Source organism: Rhipicephalus sanguineus, chromosome 1 (genome assembly GCF_013339695.2).
Source record: "Rhipicephalus sanguineus isolate Rsan-2018 chromosome 1, BIME_Rsan_1.4, whole genome shotgun sequence".
Taxonomy (NCBI): domain Eukaryota; kingdom Metazoa; phylum Arthropoda; class Arachnida; order Ixodida; family Ixodidae; genus Rhipicephalus; species Rhipicephalus sanguineus.
The window spans coordinates 130,053,229-130,066,683 of NC_051176.1; the positions used below are offsets into that span (position 1 = coordinate 130,053,229).

The window sequence follows — 13,455 nt, forward strand, 5'->3', positions numbered from 1 at the left end:
ACAATAAACGAGAGAGTCACAAGCGGTCACCCTTATTATTAGAAACCAGACAGCCATCAGCTTTGCGGGTGTGAGACGCGATAACAGCCCGAGGGACGAAACCGAAACCAGCTGCACCACGTGTGCGCGTTTGGATGCACAAGCAAAAGGCGGCGCACCGCTTTGGGAAGAAAAAAAAACAAACAACGGAGAGACATCGGCCCATGAAAAAAATTCCACGTATTCGTGAAGTGTGGCGGCACATGCCAAGCAAGAGCAATGATCGAAAAAGGCGTGCGTTTCAATCATACAGGCAATGTCGTACATGTAAGGCGTAAACTCTCAAAAGGTTAAGTAATAGGCAGTTTTAGAATAGGGTACGCAAAGCTTTTTGTTAGGGATTGTCGCCATTGCGCATGTGTCATACGCTGTGCTCTTGTGTACCCATGTTAAGTTACAAAAATAGCGCATCGTACCTATCAAATGGTAACTTTGCATACGCTATTCTAAAACTATGTTATTTCTGCTGTTGAACGTAGGAACCTTTACGCAATTTAGCAAAATATACAACATAACAATTTTTTCTGTTGAAAATATGACTTTGTTGTATCGAGATTGGTCTGAGTATTCTCTGTTAACACTACAAGCTACAGCTATAAAAAAAAAGCCAGATTAGACATTAGTATGTTGGTAATAGTTCCTCGAGAAAATACAGCATTGCTTTTTTTCCGAAATGCTGTTTACCGTGTCTTCCAGAGATCTATATTAATGAGGTGCTGCTACGCTTTTATTGTGCTGCGATATGTTAAAATAGGCAGGTGAGGCAACAAAAATAGCCACAAGTCTTTTGCAGGCCCTTCAATAGGGAGCTCTTTGAATAAACAGCATTACTGCATGCTTTGTGCAATATATAGACAAATAAAATGCGTTGCTAGGGGTGAGGGTTCATGATTAATTATTAGATTTGTGACATAGCAAAAGACGAAAGGTGATTGGCCTTGTCCTTGTTGGCCCTCATCTGTCGCCTTTTGCTGTCTTTTTTGCTGTGCGGCATTTCTAGTAAATAAGTACTATTTGCAGTTTTTCTTTTGTGACCCTTTCCCACCTTTGCCTTGATTAATGGCCAACTGTAGAGCAAGATTTTGGACCATGTATAAAAGTGAAGCTTCAGCTTGCAAAAATTGATGTTGATGCAGAAGCTAGTGTGTGTGTGTGTGTGTGTGTGTGTGTGAGAGAGAGAGAGAGAGAGTTCGCAAACTCAGTGGAACTGTGTTAATAGAGAGTTTTAGCTAGTTACGGAAATATGGTACGCAAGTGCGCTACCGTACGACGGTACCGCTCCTCCTTTACAGGTCGTCGACCTTTTTCCGGTGAAGGCACTCCAACACTACAAAAGCTTTTTCAGAAATTACTGCGGGGTTGTCACGCCTCATTGTCACCCGTCAGCCTACGCATTGTTAACGAGACACCTGTCGTTTGGGGTACGCATTGTCAAAGTTAGTGATTATTCTTTTAGTATAGGGGTAAGAAAGAGTAAAAGGGGGGAAAATGGGGGAAGAGTGCTCGATAACTGTCTCTGTAAAGGACACCTCAACCAAAACACTCGTGGGGGGGGGGGGGGAATGAAGGCGGTAGAAAGAGAGAAGAGGATGAGGTAGTGATTAGAGCGGAGGCGGGAGAGAGGAGTAGTTCTCAAAGGAATGGGGAGCGGCAAAAGCACAAGCAGCGGGAAAGGAGGAACGCTACCGTAGCTGCCTTACTGTATTTCCGTAACTTGCTAAAACTCTCTAATGCATTGGGATAATGTACATTGCTGTGGGGCGCAGATGCTCAGTGATGAAAACTTTAAAATCAAAGTAAAATATTTTGTACGCATCTGACTCCAGTGTGTGGAGAGCGTTAACACTAAAAGGTCCCTTTTGCGATGTCTCAAAATCGTGTCAATACTCCTTTAAAAGGGGACACTCCTCTAAAACTCTTTTAAAAATTCTTAATTTTGATGAAACTTGGTGAGATTGTTTGTGTACCATTTCCATGTACGCAGTTATTTTTCTAGTGCATTGTATAGTTTTTCTTATATACAACATTTCATGTGCTCTTTGGGAGCAAGATTTTTTATTAAACTGAGAGAGTCTCAAAGTAAATCAGCATATCCTAATAATCTGGAATGCAAGAAAATAAGAATGGACATTCTGGGCGCATTTGAACTAATGTTATGGTATGTTGAACATTCATGATTGCAATTCCAGCTTGACATCAACTCATAAAGTATGGAATTGCACAGCGCGGAATACAGGACGAAACACTTGAAGAAGCACACACGGAAGTGTTTTGTCCTGTATTCCGTGCTGTGCAATTCCATATGTTATGAATCAAGACCAACAAGCCAGACTTTCCATTTTGTTGACATCGACTCACTCATTATTGTTTAAGTTATGGTAACTTTTGTTTAAATGTGTTTACAACATCCATTTTTGCTCGTTGCATACAGTTCTAATTCCAGATTATTCTGACACACCAATTTACTTTGTAGCTTTCTCAGTTCAGGAGAAAATCTTGCTCCCAAAGAGCACATAAAATGTCTGATATTCTAAAAACTACATAATGCACTAGAAAAATAATTCCGTAGTAGAAATGTGTACACAATACACAAACTCTGCAAGTTTCATTGAAGTCGGTCAAAGATTTCTTTTTAATTTTAAGGAGCAGCTTGAAGGGGCCCTGCAACACTTTTACAAGTTATAATGGAATAGTCTCACTGTTAGCGTGTTTGGATACAGCGCAAGGAATGACAAATACGGAATAGAACAGAAGGGACACAGACGAGCGCTGACTCGCAACTGAAAAGATTTATTTGAAGAAGACATGAACGCAAAAGCAAAAAAAACAAAATATCAACATTGCGCAGAAGTGTTAAAACAAATGGAAAAAAATGCAGCGCATGTCCCCATGAGGGAACCCTGAGTAGCATGCGAAGCAGTCGAGGGGGTGACATGGAGTTCTGTAAGAGTTTCCGTTAGGTTTTCCGTTTGCAGATTTGAATCGTTCGTCATGGCATTTCCGCCATTAGCTTCTTGCCAGCGTTTACAGCGTGCTTCCGCTTCTCTAGCCCGGAGTTTGGGATCGGCTTGCTGCCGCTGCCGCCAAACGGCAGCGGCTTGTGCCCTCTTCTCATCCTCCGCAGCCTTTGCGTTTACATTGGTGTTGGCGTTGCCGGTGGCGTTGTTGTTTATCATGTCACTGAAGAGAACGAGCGGAGTGGAGCGGGTGCAGGCCATTTTATACCGTTGAGCTACCGTAGCGCCTAAAGCAGTGATAGTGGAGCATCAGATAAACCTTGAGCGAAACCAGCACGCGGGAACAGAGCCAGGCACAGCCAGGCCCCCTACCTCCCTCCCTCACTCCGCCGTTGCATGCGCCGCCGCTGTGCATGTGCCACAGCTGTGCCTGGTGTATGCACAGGAGGTGGTACTAGCGTGGACGGCAGAGTGAGGGAGGGCGGTAGGGTCAACCATAAGCTGCTTCGCATCTAAAAGTAACATAGCGTATCACCTAACGGTGCACGTGCTGAGAAGATAGGTGAACTCCTTGTCCGTAAGATACGATGCCTCACTTACGCATGTGTCACCCATTCGGTTAATGTGGAATGTGAGGCGATGAACTCCTTTAATCAAGCAATTAGATGATTACTTTTTAAAGGTGTTGCAGGGCCCCTTCAAACGTCTGAATTCTCAGCCCTTAATGTGTATTTGTTTTTCTTAAATTTTTTTCTCTAATTTATTCTTTAGATGTCTTCTCTGTCCAGCCGATCTGACAGGACAAGTAGTGGATCTTCAATGTCCAAACTGCCCCCCATCGACCCTGCCTGTAAGTGTACCACTCATTGTGACATACGTTTAGACTGATACAGAATGTAGCACATTTACCAAAGATTGCTGGACACATCAGCAGGACAAGTAAGGGCAACTGCATTAATATTTAGACGGTTCATCCCATACAGTCAGCAGCTCAAGTTACTAGAGGGAAACCTCGTACTTCCGCGATCTGACTGATGCATGGTGCATCAACTTTTCTATAATTTAGATTGCCTTTTTGAGAAGACAAACATCTTTTGCTATTTATGGTTCAGCCGTGTTGTCTGCTGGTCGCAATGCTTAAAGGAGCCCTGCAACACTTTTTCAGCATTGTCAGAAAACGCTGCCGATCGGTAGTCGAGGCTCCTAAGAACACGCAAGCCAAACTTAGTGCAGCACACGGCCTGAAATTTACAATTAATTCTCAGTCAGCTAGAAATCGTTCCTTCTTCCTGGTACAAATGATGCCATATACCCAAATGACGGCGCCATATACCCAAATTCACGGCCATTGGCTGATTTGAGCATCGTGGGTCGCATAGTTATTGTGATCTCTGCGGGAGGCCGCCATGTGCCCGCGCACACTGAAAGAAAACTGCATGTTCAAAGAAAAAAACGGCTCAAGGTCATGACGCGTGCGTGACATAACTTCTTTCCCCTGTGCCATCCTTCCCTGCTTAGCTTCCAATGCGTTCATCGTGATGAGAGGAGAGAGAAAGCAATTACAGCATGCGACAAATCTAACTTACTTGGCGGATTCTAAAACTTTTTGCGGCGGTCGATTCGTGAGGCAATAAACTCCTTTAGTGAAGCCATACGATGGTTTAGTGAAGCTATTCGAAAAGTGTTGCAGGGCCCCTTTAAGAGGAAGAGAGCGACTGAAATGCAGTCAAGTCACAGTACAGTATTTAATAATGACAACTACTTCATCCTAAATAAGTCTTGACACTTCCTATTATGTATATTACTAGATCTCATTGGCTTTTGGAAGGTAACTCGCCCGCCATGTGTAGCCATTAGGGAGTTTTCGAATAGGGGCCACAAAGCCCTTTGTGTGCGCTCGCTTTGGGTCAAGCAGGAGCTAAGAGTTTTTTAATAGGGTCTGCGGCGCTTTGGACACTCCGCCTATTCTACGTCACTCTAGTCTTGGCCAAGAGCCATCGCTTCAGTGGGTGCCGTCGACGCAAAGCTTTTGGGGTAGGCTTTGGGGCTCCCGCTAAATTCGAGAAATAGCGTGCCCAGCACAAAACCCAAACGCTGTTTTGGTCTCGCGCATGTGCAGTGGCCTCGACACTATTTCTTTGGGGCCCCAAAACGATTGGGGCCCCTATTTGAAAACTCCCTATTGAGTTTACATGATGTGCTTGGGATATTTTCGAGACACCATGATGCTGGAAAATAGAGGGAGAATGAGGGTATTCATTTCTATCGAGCAAAGTTTAAGTAAATATAGGCTAAAAACAAGGTGGCAGAAGATTCTCCGAGGCTAGAAGGACAAAGCTTAGACAAATTCACGTGCTACCTGTTATTTTCATGCTGTATCAAGTGTTGTACTGGTAGTGTCTGTACTGGTTCATCCTACTTTGAATAGATTTAGAGTGAGTGTTTATCCATATGTATACAACTCCTTTTGCCATTGCTGTCTACTCTGGAGTAGCATGAGGGTTTTGGGAGTTAGAAGAGTCAAATCCCGTCCCTGACTCTTTCAGCTCTTCAGTCTATGTATGTAGAAGGACATCGAATCAATGTGTCCGAGCGACCTTTGTCCCGAAGTGTGAATAGCTGTTGTCGCAGGCCCAGGGCGGAGAAATAATGCCCACAGGGTCATTCTGGTGAGTCTCCTTGAAGCACATAATATTTTGGGGCTTTAGATGCACTGGGCCTTTATTTGGTCGAGCATGTCATCTTTTTTTATTGTGTTTATTATATGTCACATTGAGTGGTTTATCTCATTGTCTCGATGGTGGTGTGCAGTGGCGTAAATCCAGGAAAATCACAAGGGGGGACACACATCTGGCAACGGTGGCCATTTTATTTTTAAAATACGCTTTAGTTTTAATAAAATAAAAATTAAAATCATGCTTTCAAATGAAATTTAGAAAAAGGAACGAGCATGTGCAGCCAATAGTACACGCGTACGTTGCATGGCGAAGTTGGTTTCTAAGCGTAACTTGTAGGTAGGCTCTAGCATATTTTTAGATATGTCGTTCGGGTTGGACCATGAAGTAAAAAGTTAGCGTTTTCTTGTGACATCGCGTAAAGGTACAGATTTTTTTAACTTCGCCTCCATTTGCCGATCGTGTATACCTGTTAGAAATAGCCTCCCACGATTTACCCCTGGAATCTTTCTTGTAAAGCATTTTTATGTTGACCGGCGATTTTCTTAAAGTAACACAATCATAGTCGAGCAGTTGCACTTACACTTCATTGTGAATGGCTTCCGAGAAATTGTCGAGATGAATAACGGTAGATGATCAGGGATCTTTTGTTTACTTCGCATTTCAAAGCCCAGCATAATAAACGATTGTGGAACGTAAGAAGTAACTTCGGAAAGCTTGTACTCGAGAGCTACTGAAGGGCTTCAGATTTTAGAGTTGCTTTTACGGAAAGTACGCAACCCTTACGGCCAAGAAATTCAAATATTATATTTGAAGGATAAATCTCATGGGAGGACACTTGCAAGGGGTGTCCCCCCCAGCCTGAACACAAAGGGGGGTGTCACGACTCGGGGTCGAAGCACAAGCTTCTCCCAAGATGTGGCATGGGGTTTGGGCCTCTGGTGTATGGCTTGCGCCAATCGCCGGTATGAAAGAGTCAAGGGCCTTCTCCAATCGAAGAAGAACAAGCTTTAATAATGCGTTTAAACAAAGATAAAGATACTTCCACAATAACCGAACATTTATCTTGAAAACAAAGGTGAATTAGTTATACAGTCTACAATTATTCCGAATAAGTGTAGCATGCATGAAAGTTGAAATATGTAGCGACAATGAGCAATATTGGATGGAAGACCAAACAGCAAGAGCTGAACCAACAATTAGAGTTCGCAGTCCACTAAGTCAAGCGATTGACATACGTAACCGGGCGCAGCAGAGTCCTTCAACACCGGCGCCGTTCATGAGCGACCGTCGAAGCTGGCGAGATGGGTCAGCGGCGGCTCGACGTTGACCGGGGGTGCTGGGTGGCTGCGTTGTGTCCCGGGGGTTGCCCAGCGTGGATCTCTTCTCCGGCGCAGAGCAGACTGATGAAGCATAGGATGGGGCCGTATTTTATAAGTTTCTCCGGCCGCCGGTCCCAGCTTCTAGTGTAGTGTCGATGCATCCTTGAAACGGTCACGTAGGCACTGGTTGCTACCGGGCATGGTTCACACTTCACTTTCGGTGTCCTTCACGGGCGAACCAGTAGCTCACAGACAAAACACCAGTCACGCGGTCGCGGTCGCGTAGGCACACGGTCTAAGACGTAGCACGGATACAACGTCCCGTGATTCAGATTCCGCCGCCGGTGACGTTTACGGCAAGCCGTTTAACAATAGACAAAACAAAAGCACATGATCTGCAACGTGGCTCGGACACAACGTCCGGTGGTTCAGACACAACACAAACAAAAGCACATGATCTGACACGTAATTCGGATGCACGTCTTAAGGCTCTGGCTGTGCTGGCGGTGACCTTCACGGCAAGCAGTTCCATACTAGACAAAACAAAATATCGTCACGTAGCTCAGATGTTTGTCTTAAGGCTCATGCTCTGCTGGCAGTGGCCTTCACGGCAAGCAGTCAAAACAAAAATAGACAAAATAAAAATAGACAAAACAAAGACACATGATCAGGAGCAGCTCGGATGCTCGTCTTACGGCCCACGCTAACACACACTAAGCGGTGCGCGTACGCTTACGGCACACCATTCTTAGCGAAGAATTAGAGCCCTTTCGCCTTGGGCGTAAGTGACAAAAAAAAAAGAAACCCTTTTCATGGCGTACGTTAGGACATTATGCGCAGGCAATGTTAAGCATATGCGACTTTTGTGACGCTGCCCCCCACTTTTAGAATATTATTACATAATATTCAACAACGCGCAAAATGTCGCATTTGTAAGCACACACAGTTCACCTCCCTTATATGATTACATCAGTTGACAGCCCCGTGGGGACTCTCTTTTACAATCTGCTTAGATAATCTGCTCCTACGTTTTCTCTCCCTTTGATGTGCTTTACAGTGAATTCGTATTGTTGCAGGAGCAAACTCCATCGAAGCACCCTACTATTCAGTTGTTTCGCCTGACGCAAATAGCTAAGCGGTTGGTGGTCGGTTTGGACTACAAATGGCGCACCAGAGAGGTACATCCAAAACTTTTGAATTCCCCACTCGCAAAAACATTTTTACCAAGGCTTGAGCGACCCGCTCTGCCTCGACACTTGATAGTGCGACAGCATCTGGGTACCCTGCCTTTCGGTGTTGTTCGTTGGCAAATGTCGCAGGAACTAACGAATCTCTTGACGTCGGCAGTAAGCCCTGGCCAAAATACTTCGTCCAGAATGCAGAATTTCGTTTTCTGTGCTCCTAAGTGTCCTGCCAATACTCCATCATGGGCAGTTTTCAGTATCGCTTCCCGATGTGCCCTCGGCACAACCAGCTGCTTCACGTATCTCCCATCTGGCTGTGAGAACGTGCGATATAAGAGCCCCTTCTCAATTCTGAATTCGATGGCGCTTTTCTTATCTTTGCACGTTAGCTTTTTGCCGATCTGCGAAAAGCAGTGACGCAACGATTTGTCCTTTCGCTGTGCTTTTGCGTACGCACTCGTTGCTTCGGTGTCATCTCCAGCCCCAGCCGTTTTCAGCCTCTCAAATTTCTTCGCTGCTCTTTTCGGCTGTGCTCTAGTCACGGCTGCGGCGGTCGCCCTTTCTTCCGTCAGCTGTTGTTTTATCAGTCCTCCGCCGGCGGCTGCCGGGTCGTCCGCAGCTCGCACGCTTTTTACGTTCCCAAGAATTACATCGTACAAGGGCTCCTGCATGCAAAGTGCAGTGATGGTGCCCGTGTAATGAGGGGTCTCCACGTAAATTCGAGCCTCGGGTAGCATCTTCACTGTGCCGTCCACCAAACGTACTGGACTGCTGTCCCCTGTGAGCTCTTCGTCTTCGATGAGGCTCCTCCTTACTATTACTGTATTGCTTCCCGTATCGCGTAACACGGAGACGGGCTTCCCGGAAAGGGTGCCGGTAGCAACTGGCATTCCCTCGACTAAGAATTGCGGCCGTATCTGCATAACTGCATTCACCACCGGAATCTTGTCGCCGTTCTTCAACTCTACGTATCCATCGTAGATGATTTCTTTATCTCCCCTGCTGGGTGAGTATATACATGAAGCCTGAGGCTTTTCCTTCGCTCTCTGTTGACACGCATCTGCTTTGTGCCCTTTCCTTCCACATTTAAAGCAAACAGGACCCTGGCTACCTGCAAAGTTGCTCTTGCATTGTGCCGCATGGTGTCCCAACTTACAACAAAGATAGCACTTCGGCGGTGCTCCCTGGCTGCCCTTTTTTCTGTCTACTTCATAGCTTCCTGCTTCTTCTCGGCCATCTCTTTTTGCTTTCGCAAGGTTAGCTCCCCCTTGTGCATCTAGGAAGCGATCAGCCAGTCCTAACATTTCTTCAAGTGACTCAGCCTTTCTCTCTTTGAGATAAAGTGTCAGATTTGGGTGGCAACTGCTCAGAAATTGTTCCTGAATCAAAAGTTCGCGGAGTGACGAGTAGTCCTTCGCTATCCCAGCCATTTCGACCCAGCGGTCAAAGTAGTGAGTCAAGCTAGCCGAAAACTGCGCAGCGGTCTCGCCATCCGCTGATTTTGCAGTCCTAAATTTCTCTTTGAAGCCCTCAACGGTAAATCGAAAGTGCTTCAACAGAGCGGCCTTGACCTTGGAGTAGCTCGACGCGTCTTCCGGTGATAATCTCCCAAAAACGCTTAATGCCTCCCCGCTTAGGCATGTGCTCAAAACAGTTGACCATTGGTCTTCGGGCCACCTCTGACTCTTCGCAATACCTTCAAAACGGCGTATGTACGCGTCAAGATCATCTTTCTTTTCATCAAATGCGATGAGGAGTTTGCTCGCATTAAACCGCAAGCCGATGTCGGCATCCCTCTCCTGAGTGCTGCTAACATCATTGACATCATTCTCTCTACTCAGCTTTTTAAGCTCCAGTTTAAGACGTAACGCTTCTACCTCACACTCGCTTGCTTTAAGTGCTGCTTCTCGCTCTCTTTCTGCTGCCTCTCGCGCCAAGACTCTTTCCTCTCGCTGTCTCGCCTGCTCCTCCTCTATCCACTTTCTCAGTTCCACTCCTGACAGGCCAAGCTGAGTGCCGATAGATACAAGCTTTTCCAGCTCCATAGTGAAAGAAAATCTTAGGCACACAAATGAGCGATCATGCACTTATCAATGCAGGTTTTTCACTTTGTTGCCGTTGCTCACACTACAAAACTCTCAGTGCACAAAAAGGATAATTGGCTAAGGTCCCTGACTCGTTCAAGGTGGCTGCTTTGCACCAGAGGTCCTGTCACGGACGCCAGATAATGTCACGACTCGGGGTCGAAGCACAAGCTTCTCCCAAGATGTGGCATGGGGGTTGGGCCTCTGGTGTATGGCTTGCGCCAATCGCCGGTATGAAAGAGTCAAGGGCCTTCTCCAATCAAAGAAGAACAAGCTTTAATAATGCGTTTAAACAAAGATAAAGATACTTCCACAATAACCGAACATTTATCTTGAAAACAAAGGTGAATTAGTTATACAGTCTACAATTATTCCGAATAAGTGTAGCATGCATGAAAGTTGAAATATGTAGTGACAATGAGCAATATCGGATGGAAGACCAAACAGCAAGAGCTGAAACAACAATTAGAGTTCGCAGTCCACTAAGTCAAGCGATTGACATACGTAACCGGGCGCAGCAGAGTCCTTCAACACCGGCGCCGTTCATGAGCGACCGTCGAAGCTGGCGAGATGGGTCAGCGGCGGCTCGACGATGACCGGGGGTGCTGGGTGGCTGCGTTGTGTCCCGGGGGTTGCCCGGCGTGGATCTCTTCTCCGGCGCAGAGCAGACTGATGAAGCATAGGATGGGGCCGTATTTTATAAGTTTCTCCGGCCGCCGGTCCCAGCTTCTAGTGTAGTGTCGATGCATCCTTGAAACGGTCACGTAGGCACTGGTTGCTACCGGGCATGGTTCACACTTCACTTTCGGTGTCCTTCACGGGCGAACCAGTAGCTCACAGACAAAACACCAGTCACGCGGTCGCGTAGGCACACGGTCTAAGACGTAGCACGGATACAACGTCCCGTGATTCAGATTCCGCCGCCGGTGACGTTTACGGCAAGCCGTTTAACAATAGACAAAACAAAAGCACATGATCTGCAACGTGGCTCGGACACAACTTCCGGTGGTTCAGACACAACACAAACAAAAGCACATGATCTGACACGTAATTTGGATGCACGTCTTAAGGCTCTGGCTCTGCTGGCGGTGACCTTCACGGCAAGCAGTTCCATACTAGACAAAACAAAATCACGTCACGTAGCTCAGATGTTTGTCTTAAGGCTCATGCTCTGCTGGCAGTGGCCTTCACGGCAAGCAGTCAAAACAAAAATAGACAAAATAAAAATAGACAAAACAAAGACACATGATCAGGAGCAGCTCGGATACACCATTCTTAGCGAAGAATTAGAGCCCTTTCGCCTTGGGCGTAAGTGACAAAAAAAAAAGAAACCCTTTTCATGGCGTGCGTTAGGACATTATGCGCAGGCAATGTTAAGCATATGCGACTTTTGTGACAGGGGGTCAGGACCCTCCTGACCCCCCCCCCCCCCCCCCGCCCCATGATTTACGCCACTGGTGGTGTGGTGGCATCTGAGCCATTGGCAAAGGGCAGAAAGGGTGGAAAATAAAATGGATCATTAAAAAATATGACCTGTAGTCACCTTCCAGACAACAATGCAGAGCACTCAGTGGTGAATAGAAAACTGAAACATTGTGATTGACGTACTTATTTATTTTTTTTACAGTTGCCTGCCTTTGTTACCTATTACTGTACCTCAAAATATGCCAGCACTTTCAGAAGAATGTTTGTTTAGGAAAAAGGTAATTTTCTATATTTGCCATGTGTGGGCCATGTTTCCCCACACATTAGGGAAACACGGCCCAGAAAAATTGCTGTTCTTGCAACTTTCTGTTCAAGTTATGTGCATTTTAATTGTTGACGTATATTTGTTTGGTGTCTGCAAAAGCTTAGTTTTCTTTTTTGGTCGCAAAAATTTAAATTTCTTAAGTGAAAACTGAGAAGTTGCATTTCCTTCCACATTTGGCCACGAAATAAACTAGGATAATTGAAAACAGTGACCTTTGATGCTCTGATGCCTTGGTTGGAAAATAATCAAAAGAAATGTTGTGTATAGTGTAATTCACAGTAGTAAGATGTGGTCCATTGAAAAGCTTGTTCATTTGACTGGGTTAGTGCCAAATTGTCCCTATTATTGCTCTCCTGTTGCAAGCAATTAGTTTTGATGTAGCAGGCATATGTTGGTCATCTTTGTTATTAAACATCATTCTTTAACACTTTTGAAGGACATTTAGAAGAACAACATGAACTAATCAGCAGTGGTCGAACAAGGGACGTCACTAGAGCCAATGTTTTGATGAGAGGATTTGTCTTAATAAGGCCAACAGCTCATGCAGGCAAGCTCCCTTGTTGAAATGTGTTCATCGTATGTCTTTAGACGTTACATTAAAAGTTAGAAATTAACTTTCTTTTCTTCTAAAAGGTGGTGACATACTTCAAAGGGGCCATGACACGGTCACCGAACAATTTGTGGTTTTCAGCGAAAAGTAGTAGTAGAGGGTCTATTATGCCAATACGTATAAAAAAACTGGACTGTAAAAGATTATTTCAGTGCAAAACAAGCCATAGAAGTCGCTGGCTATAAATCCCGCCCACCGCCATTTTGCCATGGCGTGTGTGACATCTTGTGCTGCATGCAGGGGAGCCAACGTTCTGTACCAAAGTTTCAGCCGCTGCAAATCGTTCAATTTCAGTGTCAAGCTAAAGAAAGCTGAAATATCTCGATTTCACACGCAGCTGACCACAGAACAATATCGTTCGTCGGAATGCAGACGCTCACACAGCAAGCTGTTATGTCACGGCTTGCAAGTGCACCAATGTTGCCCGACTCTAAGGCGGCTCGCTTTTTTATACAATATTCTATTATAAATGAAGTGCTCGGCCGAATGCACTAAAATTGTGCCAGCTTATTTGTGAGCGCACATGGATTGGCCCCTGTAACACAGATTATGGTCGAAAATTGGGTGACATGGCTCCTTAAGCAGCGATGATATACTAGACACACACACACACACACAGATTTTGAATGTAACAGCTCTTTCTCTGCAGCGGATGAGTATAGTGTTATGCCATCTCTTTCTGGTGAATCACTACTGGGAAATTTGATACACTTTTTGCAGTTTCCTTCTGTTCGTAGTGTTTGTTTAAGTGGAATGAGCATTGGCTTTATTGAACAAAGGTGCTGTGTTATGGGAACTCCCTGAACTGAATGTGTTTTGTATTCTGATTGTCTT

At 45.4% G+C, this 13,455-nt stretch overlaps 1 protein-coding gene across 1 annotated transcript in view; it reads left to right on the plus strand.

Annotated features, from left to right (window-relative positions):
* The window catches only part of LOC119397929 (uncharacterized), a 46,910-nt gene extending 34,357 nt beyond the window's left edge, over positions 1 to 12,553 (plus strand). The window contains exons 10-13 of the mRNA XM_049416448.1: positions 3,768 to 3,846; positions 5,543 to 5,665; positions 11,889 to 11,964; positions 12,448 to 12,553. Of these exons, the coding sequence (XP_049272405.1) occupies positions 3,768 to 3,846; positions 5,543 to 5,646 (183 nt within the window). The 3' untranslated portion in view covers positions 5,647 to 5,665; positions 11,889 to 11,964; positions 12,448 to 12,553. The remainder of the gene's footprint in view (positions 1 to 3,767; positions 3,847 to 5,542; positions 5,666 to 11,888; positions 11,965 to 12,447) is intronic.
* Positions 12,554 to 13,455: the final 902 nt, after the last annotated feature.